The sequence below is a fragment of the Hemibagrus wyckioides genome, linkage group LG25 (assembly GCF_019097595.1).
Source record: "Hemibagrus wyckioides isolate EC202008001 linkage group LG25, SWU_Hwy_1.0, whole genome shotgun sequence".
Classification (NCBI taxonomy): Eukaryota; Metazoa; Chordata; class Actinopteri; order Siluriformes; family Bagridae; genus Hemibagrus; species Hemibagrus wyckioides.
The window spans coordinates 10,400,892-10,414,303 of NC_080734.1; the positions used below are offsets into that span (position 1 = coordinate 10,400,892).

Below are 13,412 nucleotides of genomic sequence, written 5' to 3' on the forward strand. Positions count from 1 at the left end.
AACATAAAAGAGACTAATAAATAACTTAAATGAAACGCCACATTTTTTATCATGTTCTTTCTGGAGGCACAATGTAGAAATAATATTAACAATTAGGTGAAAATTAGACTGAGTATTTTCAAAGAATATGCAAACCCTGCAAAACTCTTAGCACAGTTTATATTCATGTGGAAATCTTAGTAAACAAATCCTACAGAATCTCAGAGTCTCAGAGAGAATTAAGAAATGTATGATCAGACATAAAATGAGCTCTAGAGACTGCTATCTACCAAATTCAGGAAGGAAGGAAATAAGCAACAAAAGGTTAAGCAACTGGAAAAAAAATTATGCACAGACATAATGATTAATAATTGTTCAAGGTCTCACACAATGGTCTTGCAAATTATCCAGCCAAGACAGAGGTTAAAATAACATTTTTATAACCTTTATAGCAGTTATGATGGATGAACATGTCTGTCAAATCCAGGAGGCTTAGTGAAAATCAATACCACATCCCACACTCTGTTCAGAGAGAAAACACCCCCAAACAGCACATTCCAAATATTACTCATGAAGGATCCATTATTCAGCAACATCTCAAACACATGCGCCATATGTTAATAAAACCATAACAAGGATTTTTCTAACATACGTACAAGTGCAGACTATATGTAGAGCATTACATATTACTGTATACTAAGTACAAACATGCATATATTAATTTTAATTTTAATAAACACCACAATTAAATGTTTTACAGCATCACTTGTGCTGCAGCTCATTAACAACATTTGCATCTCACTGCACTGTCAAAATATACATTTTTTTAAAACTCCGCTTGTAACATTAGATAGTTAGAAAGCCATGAGGACATCCCAAATGCTTAGACATAGAGCAAAAAACATTCCTATGAATCTACTAGTTGGAAATTTTGTTTTTACAGGAACAGGATGAAACCACAGTCACATACTTCTAAGCAGCTTATCTTCCATTTTAACCCTGATTACTTAACAGTGTATGTATGTATGTATGTATGTGTGTATGTATGTACACTGATCAGGCATAACATTATGAGCACTGAGAGAATAACACTGATTACCTCCTCATCATGGCACCTGTTAGTGGGTGGGATATATTAGGCAGCAAGTGTAAAAATGGTCAAGTGTACGGATTTCGGAGAGTTGGACAAGGGCCAAATTGTGATGGCTAGACGACTGGATCAGAGCATCTCCAAAACTGCAGCTCTTGTAGGGTGTTCCCGGGGGCTGCAGCGGTCAGTATCTATCAATAGTGGTCCAAGGAAGGAACAGTGGTGAACTGGTGACAGGGTCATGGGCGACCAAGACTCATTGATGCATGTGGGAAGAGAAGGCTAGCCTGTGTGTTCTGATCCAACAGACGAGCTAGTTAATGCTGGTTGCTACAGTGCATGACGGGTCAGGGCTGTTTTGGCAGCAAAAGGGGGACCAATATTATAACAATAACAATATTATAACAATATTATACAGGCAGTCATAATATTATGCCTGATCGGTGTATGTATGTATGTATGTATGTATGTACAGTATGTATGTATGTATGTATGTACTTATGTCATGTATCTATGTATGATAATGCATGTATGTATGATGAGAGACTCAAATAGGTTAAAGGACATTGTGTCCAACATTTATTTAAAAGAAAAGAGAGAGAGAGCACTAATAATTACTTTCAGCTCATGTCTCTGCTGGGGAAAAAACCCTTAAACCAGAATTAATTTCACACTATTCCAAGATGACTTATGTTGCTTTGTGCTAGTTTAGCTGGTCCTGTTGACTTATCCTTCTGGTTTTTTGCTTCTAACCACTATGCTAGTCCAGCTAAAGTTCAAAATATTTTTGTCAGTTGCTTAAACAGACAATTACACGTTCCCTGTGCCAGAAAGCACTTGTCACCAGTGATATTTATCATCATCATCATCATCATCATCATCATCATCAAACAGCCAATGCTGATTCTGAAGAGCCTAAGACACTCACTTCCTTAAAGTGGGGATGCTGTGGGTTGATCGTCCTGGCGATGTTCCTGAGCTCTGGCTGTGTACTGAGAGGAGGCTCTCTGTCTCAAACTGGAACATTGCATCACGATCATCAGGAACATCGAGGAACTCCCCATCACTCCACACCCTCACACTCCCATCCATCGGCTGGTACCTGATCTCAATGGAGATACTCGTCTGTAAGAGAAAAATAAATTAGAAAATTCATGAATTAAATTAACAACCTAGCAACAACTAAAATTAATAATATCTACCTGAACTCGATCACACTCTCTTTCATATGCTGTTCACTGCTGTTCATTCTCATATGTTGTTCAAGTGTTGTCTTATTTGTCTTACCCTAATGATGTTCTGGAATTAAATACACATGTAGACCTGAACTAATTCTGAAGTAATCCCCATAGTCTGCTTTTTTTAGAAATGTCATTGATGTTGCAGGCAAGTTTTTTTGACAGTTGCCACTTACTGCATTCTTAACAGATGCTACCTTTCCTGGCACATGTATTCACTTCCTGCAGACGGATAGATTTATAAAGGAACTCTGAAAAAACTTACATGTCCACAACTTCATATCCATATTACGTACTTTGGAAGCCCATATTAACAGGAAGATTAAAATAAAAATCAGAACAGTGCAATCTCAAAGACTAATTAAAAGACCTATTATAATCTCAACAACAGGTATAAAGCTAATTTATATTCATATGTCATGCAATGATCCATCTTCTAGAAGTAAATTAATGAGCAGATGTATTCTTTCTCTATTCTCTATTAGGTGTTCTTTTACCTTGCAGATGTATTAAGAAGTTCCTTAATAACCCAATAGTGGATGCTGCTCAATAATAACATGATCATATAACCATGTGTGACACAATCATAGACTAAATAGCCTTGCAGAAACCTGTCCTTCCTACATTAATTTCATTAACATCCCGACACAGAGATGTGTGAAAACGTTATTACAGACATCACCCCGTGAAGCTTGCTGCATGCCGATGGGCGATTGTGTCCATCTGTCGTATTTACTGGAGTATGTCTTTTGTCCTCTTTGAGGCTTTTGTACTCCCTATCATTACTGTCCTTGAGAGACGGGTGGGTATAATCACAAAGACCTTTTCTTTAAACCTTTTTGAAAATTTCTGTTAATGTCAATGGTAGACAATGTCATAAAATCTAAATGCGTGCTAGTAGACTATAAAAACCCTTCTAGTTCAAGAGTATATATTCACACTGAGTACTGATAAAAATCTGCAGTGGTGTGTGTGTGTGTGTAGGTGTGTGTGTGTGTGTGTGTATTTTCTCATCTACTGTACATTCCAATGTTAAAAACTTAACTTCATCTGCTTACTTCATGATTAACTAACAGCGAAGAAGTGTTAGCTAAAGTGTCTAAAGTAGGCTAAAGTGTCATTTTGGCACATGATAGGAGGCTAAATCTGTCCTGCTAGGATGGCCAAACTGGCATTGACATGCTGGCATCAGTTACCTTTTCCGCTTATGTTTACATACTCCTGAGTGGAGGAACAAGAAAGCGTTTAGTCTGTGCTCTGTAATCTACCTCTCCAGAGACTGACTCATAGGGAACTGGAGATCTGGCCTGATATCATGACTGAGAGTTTACCACAGCCCTTGACGTTTAAAGTCCAGCCTCTGTTGAACATCCCTGCAGGACTTTCCATGAAGAAAGTCGTGTATTTTGATGCTTAAATACTGGCTCGAATACTAATTCAATATTACAATTTAATCATTTTATCTGTAAACATTGAGAACATCTGTTATGGCTACTAAAGGCCAATTCACACCAAAAACTTTATTTTAATCAGCATTTAAATCCACACCAGCTGTAATACCAATCTTTCCTGGTGTGTTTTGAATCATGCATAATTAAAGAATTAAATTTCATCCAATTTCATTAAAACTCAACACACCTTTAATAAAACAGCCAGTTTAGTCAGCGGTACCAATGCTTTCGGGATATCAGTAGCATTCTCTGTCAAATTTGCACATGAACTTTCTCTTTTTCTTGCATGATTTCTATTTGGACTATTTGGATGTTTAGGAGCAATCTCAAATTTTGATCTCAAAATCACTGAATGATCCAATAACTACATACTTCTACGTAAAGTTATTGACTACTTTAGTAGCAATGTTCATTCATCTAATCAACAAACTATTGCAATGCATAAAATCATACAGATACAGTTGAAGAGCTTCAGCAGGAGGAAATGCCTTATTGATGAGAGAGGCCAGAGGAGAATGGCCAGGCTGGCTCAAGCTGACAGGAAGGCTCTGGTAACTCAAATAACCACACTTTACACCCATGGTGAATAGGAAAGCATCAAGATTTCAAATGCTGAAGGGGATGGACTGAAACATCAGACGATCACATTAGATTTCATTCCTGCCTGTCAACCTGTCATCTCCCAGTTTCAGTGGGTCCAGACTGACTGAAACTTTTTCCAGTCTTCAACTGTCCATTTGACCTGTCAGCAACTAGATATTTCTACTGCAGAATTTCTGTGCACCAGATGTTGTTGTTGTTGTTGTTTGAACTATAAATGCTAGAGACTGTTGTGTGTAAAAACCCCAGGAAATCAGCAGTTTCTGAAATACTCACAGTAGCCTATGTTTCCCAATTCTGATTAATTGCATTGTGCTGCTGCCGTGTAATTTGGCTAATCAGTTTGCATGCTGTTTTAAATGCAGCTCCAGACTGCTAGTTTAATTTTATATTGTGTTTAAATCAGGAACCATTCTGATGGGCAATATGTGCATGTGGCTAGTAATCTCTGTGCCATATTGTATAATACTGTAGTCATACAAACCTAGGCCATTTTAACACATGCACCATGTTATCACCATTTGTCATTAAGATACCAAAACTATTCAGTGCCCTAAGCTTAAGACTTATTTTTCCACTGGTGATGATCACAGAACCCAGAGCATCTGAAAAGGACACCACACTGCACATGAGGATATCTCTTTATCTATTTACCTACAGTATCTAAGTTCGATTATTCAGTAACACACACATTTATGTGCTCAGGTATTGTTCCTGACCTAAACCCTGTAAAGTTTATCACACATTTTATGTGACAAAATCTATACAACTTTCTGTAAACATCTTATTATAGCCGACAGCTGAATTAATAAGGCCTGGAAGACAGTGTCTTATTCAGTTTCTAAGAAAAGTGATGAAGTGATTTAGTCAGTGATTTTCTCTCCCTGGTGAATTTATTTGTATCAACAGGAGCAGGCTGCAATAATGTCAGCTTGTTCAGTCAAAGTCAATAGAAGCTTAAGAAAAGCAAAGACTAATAAACCACCTCCAGGCCTGTTCCATCTTTATTAGGGCGTCTAATTCATAACCCTGGCACAGACAGATGATGATGAAAAACCCACTGTAAATTACTTGCAATGTGTCAGGGACAGATAAGCTGCTTTTAGGACAGAGTGATGAATAAAACAGAACAACTACAAACTAGTTTTTAGAAAGCACATTTGGTCACGACAATGGGCTTTTTGTTTGTACGGTAAACAAAACTTGACTCTGTGGTTTCTATAGAGCAAGCAGAAGTGTATCAGAATAAGTAAAGGCTTTCACTAATGACAGAAGGGAGGGTGGAGTGTAGAGTAAATTATGCAAGTCATAACATTTCCACTATGTCACAAGTTGTAGACTCAGCGCATCCTATAGTGTTGGGTTAACATGTACACACACACACACACATCCACTTCCTCATTCCAGTTGAATTCTCACCAGAACTGATGTGTTTTTGTCATCAGTAAGAGTGTCAGACACCTCCAGATGGCCTTCTTCCACCACTTTCTGTAGGACCATACGAAAGGTGCCAATCAACCTGGGACCAAAACATAAAATAAAAATGAATCAAATAGAAAGACTTTTCTAAATTCATTTCACCTTAGTTTCCCTTTCCATGGAGACATGATGAGCCTATACCTAGAAAAGGCAGTTTCTTACAGGATATCAATATCAGCCTCCACATCTGTACAAGAGCAACACAAGCATACAAACACTCACACACAAATACAAACAACCAATGGACATTGCTAAGAATTGTGAATCTTTTTTATTACAGGAGGATTCTAAGTAGGTGACATTGCAAAAACACAAGATACAAAGACGTACAGAATAAAAAGGCAAACATATCGTCGTACAAAACATCTGTCATAATAATGTGTGAGAAATGCAGAGTGATTTTGCAAGTTGCTCATTTCAAGTATGGAGTATTTTAATTCATGAAAAATTGAAATACTCCACTGTATGCCTCTGACTGAATGGGGTAGAATGCAACCCTCTCTTTGTTTAATGGAAATTATACACTGAATAATTGATGTCTCTTCGCTCACACCATAAAATGTGATACAAACCCTCTAAAACTAGGTCAGCATGATTGCTTTGTTGCAATCTAAACACACACACACACACCTTCTTTTGGTCCATTTACACTGGGAATTCTTTCCTCTTCCAAATGCCACTCTCTTCCGTGACTTTCAAATTTACGACAGGTTATATTATTGATTTCTATCTGAACATTAACTCATAACATGCCTGAGCGTAAAATGTCTGTTTACTGTTGTACTGTTGATATGCAGATTTTTCTAAAAGTTTGATCTTTTTCTAAGAATTGAGTTGAATAGAAACCACGCACTAGCATCACCATGTGCTCATATGTTCTGAAGTGGCTGCTTTCTCATAAACTCTACACTGATAATGTACAGACCTGCACAGGTGAATAATTCACTGATCTGGGATCAGGTTCTGACTCCTGATGTGCTTTTCAAAAGACCATCTATGCATTATTGATCTTCCATGCAACAAACAATTGACTTTCATCTGCTTTATAATTTAATTCAGCCTTTCTTTTCAGCACATGGCTTTGTTTGTTTGAGTGAATCAGCGGGAATTTACAGCCTTTGTCCTGTGTCTGATCAGTTTATTGTATGCTTGGGTGGGAACAGACGCTTCATAGGAAGATGAGTGATCAAAATACATGCTGGCCTCACTTTCCAGGTGACAGCATTGGCTGGTTACACTGGATCCCCAAGCTGGCATCAACTCCAGTGTCTTGGAAGAGGTTTTTAACACAACAGGGATGATCAGCAAGACCCAAATATTTTACAGAAAGCTGTGAGTTTTGTCACAGTGTGTACTCATCCCAAGAACATGCAATTTCTCAATACCTCATTATAGTGCTTAGAAATGCCTATTCAAATGAAAAATGGAGGACAGAATAGACATTAACCAAATTCTGTATGAAAAAAGAAAGAAAGAATAATTTAAGCCATATTTTTAAGAAGTGCCTTTATTTAAATGATTTTAAATTTCACACATCATGTGGTCTGTAATATGTCTTTAGAGACAATGTTACTTATAAAGAGCAATTATTTCTACGCTACCATTTGTACTGGTACAAGTTTCTCAATCCTGCTGCTAGGAAACAGTTCTCCACTTTGATGGGGTAGACTCTGGATAGTCAGCTGGTGGACCACAGTCTGGAAGTATTTCAGCACTGAAATACTATACCAGTGTAGACCAGTGTAAGGAAAAATACACCCACGGTTCAGCCATTCCAGTTTTCTATATATAAAAAGCAGGTCCAAGCAGTAACACTACAATTTTAAAAAGTGCTCTAAGGAAAATGGAACCCAAGTTCCTACATTTAAATCATTTACTTTAAGGCAGATGAGTAAAAAAAAACAACAAGTGAATTTTACAGACTGTCACTGATATGTTCTCTGTTCTGTTTAATGAAGTCATGACATGGTTTGTCTAAAAATAAAAATCTACACGAAAACAATGTTTAAAGATGAATCAACAGACGGTTATTCTGCGGTTTATTTACTGTTCAGATGTCTGATCATAGTGCCAGTTAAAAGTGGTAACACCAATACAAAACAAAATATAACTGCATCAGATTCATCAAAGATGAATAAGAGGCAATCAATCATTTTTCAATAGATCTCTCTGAGATCTAATTTCCTGATATTTCGATCTAGATGTGTTCACTTAGAACATGTCACCTCTGGCAAAAGACCACTCAATTTTTTCGAGCAAGTGACCCAATGACATGACAACTGCTGCATTCTTATTCTGTTATGCTTTTCCATCTGTAGCTGCTTGCAGATGTTGTTTATTTTGGCCGATTTCTCCCTGCTGTCTCCTATTTAGGAGATGAAACACTGCTTAACTGGATTAAGGTCTGGTGATTGACTTGGCCAGTTTAAAAACCTTCCTTTGTTGTGCTGGCAAAAACCAACAAAAAAAAAATTAACCACAATAAATCTGTGGTTCATTTTTGCATTTCTGTATAAATTCCAATCTGGCTTTCTGATTCTTATTGCTGATGGCCTCTATATTTCTGCTCTGAAATGTCTTCGATGGATAGCAAAAACAAATGGCCTTGCCATTCCAATACTTTCATGGGAACTGGAATAGCTCCAAAATAGACCATAATTTATTTCAGTTCATCAAGAAAATAAAGTAAATTCCACAGACTTTTATGAAAATAGTAAATATTTAGTAAATGTGTCAACACTGAAGAAATGCCACTCTGCTACAATGTAAAGTAGTGAGTGTACAGCGTGTATAACAGTGTAGATTTGCTGTCCCCTCAAAATAACTCAAAACACAGCCATTAATGTCTAAACCGTTGGCAACAAAAGTGAGTATACCCCTAAGTGGAAATGTCCAAATTGGTCTCATCGGACCACAGGTCATGGTTCCAATAATCCATGTCCATAGTCTGCTTATCTTCAGCAAACTGTATTCGGGCTTTCTTGTGCATCATCTTTAATAGAGGCTTCCTTCTGGGATGACAGCCATGCAGACCAATTTGATGCAGTGTGCAGCGTATGGTCTGAGCACTGACAGGCTGACCCCCCCAACCCTTCAACCTCGGCAGCAATGCCGGCAGCACTCATACGTCTATTTCCCAAAGACAACCTCCGGATATGACTCTGAGCATGTGCACTCAACTTCTTCGGTGGATCATGGCGAGGCCTGTTCTGAGTGGAATCTGTCCTGTAAAACCACTGTATGGTCTTGCCCACCGTGCTGCAGCTCAGTTTCAGGGTCTTGGCAATCTTCTTATAGCCTAGGCCATCTTTATATAGAGCAACAATTCTTTTTTTCAGATCCTCAGAGTTCTTTGCCATGAGGTGCCATGTTGAACTTCCAGTGACCGGTATGAGAGAGTGTGAGAGCGATAACACCAAATTTAACACACCTGTTCCCCATTCACACCTGAGACCTTGTAACACTAACGAGTTACATGACACCGGGGAGGGTAAATGGCTAATTGGGTCCAATTTGGACGTTTCCACTTAGGGGTGTACTCACTTTTGTTACCAACGGTTTACACCTTAATGGCTGTATGTTGAGTTATTTAGAGAGGACAGCAAATTTACACTGTTATACAGGCTGTACACTCACTACTTTACATTGGAGCAGAGTGTCATTTCTTCAGTGTTCTTCAGTCACATGAAAAGATATAATAAAATATTTACAAAAATGTGAGGGGTGTACTCACTTTTGTGAGATACTGTACATTCTCTGTTCTGATTAATGACGTGAAGACATTTCCTGTTTAAAATAATCTATGCTGAAGACAATTTTTACACGAGTTTATGCTCTGCTTTTGTAACTCTTGACTAAATGCCTCTTAAAATATTTATACCTTATGTTTGCATCACAATGCCTATTAATCTTTCCTAAATTTCTCATGTGACATTTTTTCCAGAGAGAGGATCTGTAGCATGATGTGCTGCTCTGAAAATGAGGAGACAGCTACAGCGCCACCACCTGGCTGTTTCTGAACTACACTCTGCTACAGCCTCAATGAGTCTAATGAAGTTGTTTGTTAGAAAATGAATGTTATTCAATTGTTTAATGTACATACAGAGCTAGTGACTATATTGCAATGTGGTGTTTAGTGAACTGTGGGCTGTAATTATTGTCTTATTGTATTGTCTTAATGTGATGTTATTCACCCAGGGGAGACCTGTGACTCTTCTTGTTAAGAACATAGAGAAGTTATCTCAGTACCATTGGGGTTTAGTTAATATATATAATGCCTGTAGCAAGAGTTAAAAATAATATCACACAATGGTTTCACTCAAAATGAAAAAAAAAAAAAAACTTCTAAAATAAATTCAAATATGTTCAAGAATATTGGGGCTATTAATATAATCTGTAATATAATTATATTGTTATATTAATTATATATACTCTTATATTAATTATATTATATAATTAATATAACATTTATTTTTTCTTGTTGATTCTTTGTGTGAATTAAGTTTTTTCCCCACAACATTGGCTATTCTGTCCTCTCAAACGTCTCTCTCAACAATTGGCCACAGCTTTCCTGAAAATATGCAGTCCCTGTGCTCATTCTCCAGCATCTTTTATCTAAAATGTAAAATCACAGGTGAATGCATGGATGATCTTAAATAAGTGGACTATTAAATTTGCATTTGATGGTTCACATGTAACACATCAAGAAGGTTTAATACTGCAATAGTACTACATAGCTAATGAGTTAAGGGAATGGCATATATTACATGGGCATGTTAATTATTCAGTGAGAATTTTATTATTCTAAATTAAGATTTTTTTTATTATTTCACCCCTGTGCCCTGCACATGCAGCAAACATCCTCCACCAGTAACATAAAAACAGAGCTGTTGTGTGGTAACAGATAAGACACACAAAGTGTGGTAATAATTCATTACACAGCCAAGTGACATGTTCATTGAGGAAGGCTGAAATCTCTACTTAAGCCATTGTTTGTGTAGTTTATCACTGTCTTGGCTTTAGAAAGAAATGTTATGTAAGCAGGTATATGTAATGGACATCAACTCTACACTGAGGCAAAAGAGGCAGAAAATCTATAAACAACCTGCTTAGGGCAGTGACTCATCCCAGCAGGGGACCGGGAACAAGAGAGCATGCTCTCTCTCTCTCTCTCTCTCTCTCTCTCTCTCTCTTTCTCTCTCTCTCTCTCTCTCTCTCTCTCTCTCTCACACACACACACACACACACACCTACACACACAAATCTCTCACACACAAAATCTCAAGTGCATGGCACAGATGTGTCACACCTTGTCAGGCCACAGGATATAGTAGCTACTCTCAGAGGCTGTGTGTAAATGATAAGAGCCTAAAGGTAAGTACCATCCCCAATCCCTGAAAACACAGTTGCATTGCATGAATGTAAAAACTGCAGGAAAGGTTAAAAGGCTGAGGAAAACACACACACCTACTACAGCAGTAGAAAATGTGACTTTCTATTTAGAACAAACACTACAAAAACATTTCAGATGATTTGACATGCACACAGCCAACCTTAACAGAACAGTTTGTAATTCGGCCTTTAGGGCATATTGTCTTAGCATTAAAAACATGGAAAAGCCTTCCCTTTCCCCCCCATCTGACCCCACACTCCCTTCTAAAATGACATATGCTCTGTGAGTTGCCTTTTAGGAAATGTAGCAGAGCTGAGAAGGCTCATTTCTGGACCATAAAAAGGTTAACAAAACAAAAGAAACTAAAGCAATGTCATTAACTATATACCTTTATCCAAATATTTTAACCCAATATTCAAAGCAGGAGGGACAAAACCTGTTGGGTTTTTTTTTTGGTAATATTATAATTGTATAATATACAATTGTGGCAACTGTAATTGGTAGTTAAATAGGAAACATATCAATACCACAGGAAACAATGGAAAATAGAGTTTATTGTTTTTGTTTGTATCTGCTCTATATTACAAACTATATAAAATACAATTTAGTAACCACCACAATCCTGAGAGCAGCACACAGTTTATTTTAACGATCATGACTTTTATTTGAGTCCCATCATACAACTCACTTATACCCACATGAAAGTAAAAACTTCCCACTCCCACAATTCCTCCAAGTTCCCAACCTCAATTCACATCTCTAGTCTCAACCGTGCATGAAAAATTACAACAAAACAGCTTTCAGTGGACAAACCTGGTGGTATCAGCTTCAGGCATTACTGGCTTATGCTGGAAATATTTACTTTGATGGGTATGAGTTTATAAGAACAAAAACCATGCAATGTATTAAATGCTTAAATACTATGAGGAACATCTAACCTTTTATACTCATCAAGCATTACCGAGGAAGACTTAGTACTGTTATATTGGTTAAGGGGAAGTCTCACAAATGCAGTGGCAATAACTGTGATGAAGAATATTGGTAATAAGTTGATAAGGATTTTCTTAATTGAAGTTTTTCATTAATACTTTAATACATTAATACTTAATTAAATTAAAGGGTAGATTTCTCTCCTTTTCAGCATAAGACTAAACGTAAAGGGTTTTTTGATAACCTTGTTGTACTCATCTTTACCAAAGTTGCCTGTAATTATGGAGCTGAATGTAAACGTATCTGTAAACCCATGAGGCATTCACAGAATGTAAATATGTTCTACAGTACTGTATGTATGAGGGATGTTTATCTGTAAAACATTTTATTCTGTTAGGATTTACACACCTGTTAGTGAAGACTTTGCTGAAGTTGTATATATGGATCTCCAACATCTCATTACCATCCACTTTACTGGCAACTGGCCAACGAAATGCCTGGAAAAAAAATGCAACAATATAATTGATTAAATACATTCCTCAGGGTCTCTATTTCAATCCTGACCGCAGATAACTGAGCTGAAATGTGTACAGTTTCAGATGTTCTCCCTGTGTCCACCTGTGTGTGAGTGTGTGTGCACTGTGCTGCAATGAACTGGCAGAAATACAGGTTAAAATACTCGCCCCACACTAAGTGATCCTTGGACAGGCTTTAGATCAGTTGTTGGAGATTTTAGCCAATGAATGATGTGAGAGAGTGACATATTCTCTATTAGATTTCAATAAACATTTAAAGCAGAAAGAGGGAGAAAAGCATGTTTAGAAATAGCCTTTATTTGTCACATACACATTACAGCACAGTGAAATTCAATCTTCACATATCCCAGCCTTGGAGATTGGGGTCAGAGCACAGGATCAGCCATGATACAGCACCCCTGGAGCAGAGAGGGTTAAGGGCCTTACTAAAGGGCCCAACTTGGTGGTGCTGGGGCTTGAACTCCTGATCTTCTGGTCAATGACCCAGAGCCATAACCACTTGAGCCACTGTTTCTGAGTCAAACTGTAAATAAAGATTTAAATATATATAAATTGTTATCCTTGTTTTACTTTTTCTTATTACTAGGAAAAACTGAGGAAGAGCTGTGTGACTGTATTTTCAGGCACACACAGTTGTGTCATATATTGGTTAATGCTTTATTACACAAATGAATATCTTTTATTGGAGAAAAGAAATAAACAAATCTACTAAATGAA

The 13,412-nt window shown here is 37.3% G+C and overlaps 1 protein-coding gene across 4 annotated transcripts in view; it reads right to left on the minus strand.

Annotated features, from left to right (window-relative positions):
• Positions 1-13,412, minus strand: part of otofa (otoferlin a) — a 57,724-nt gene that overhangs the window by 31,617 nt on the left and 12,695 nt on the right. For all 4 annotated transcript variants that reach the window (XM_058378556.1, XM_058378553.1, XM_058378555.1 and 1 more), the window contains exons 3-5: positions 12,568-12,656; positions 5,778-5,877; positions 1,998-2,194 (exon numbers count right to left, since the gene is read on the minus strand). In XM_058378556.1, the coding sequence (XP_058234539.1) occupies positions 1,998-2,194; positions 5,778-5,877; positions 12,568-12,656 (386 nt within the window). The remainder of the gene's footprint in view (positions 1-1,997; positions 2,195-5,777; positions 5,878-12,567; positions 12,657-13,412) is intronic.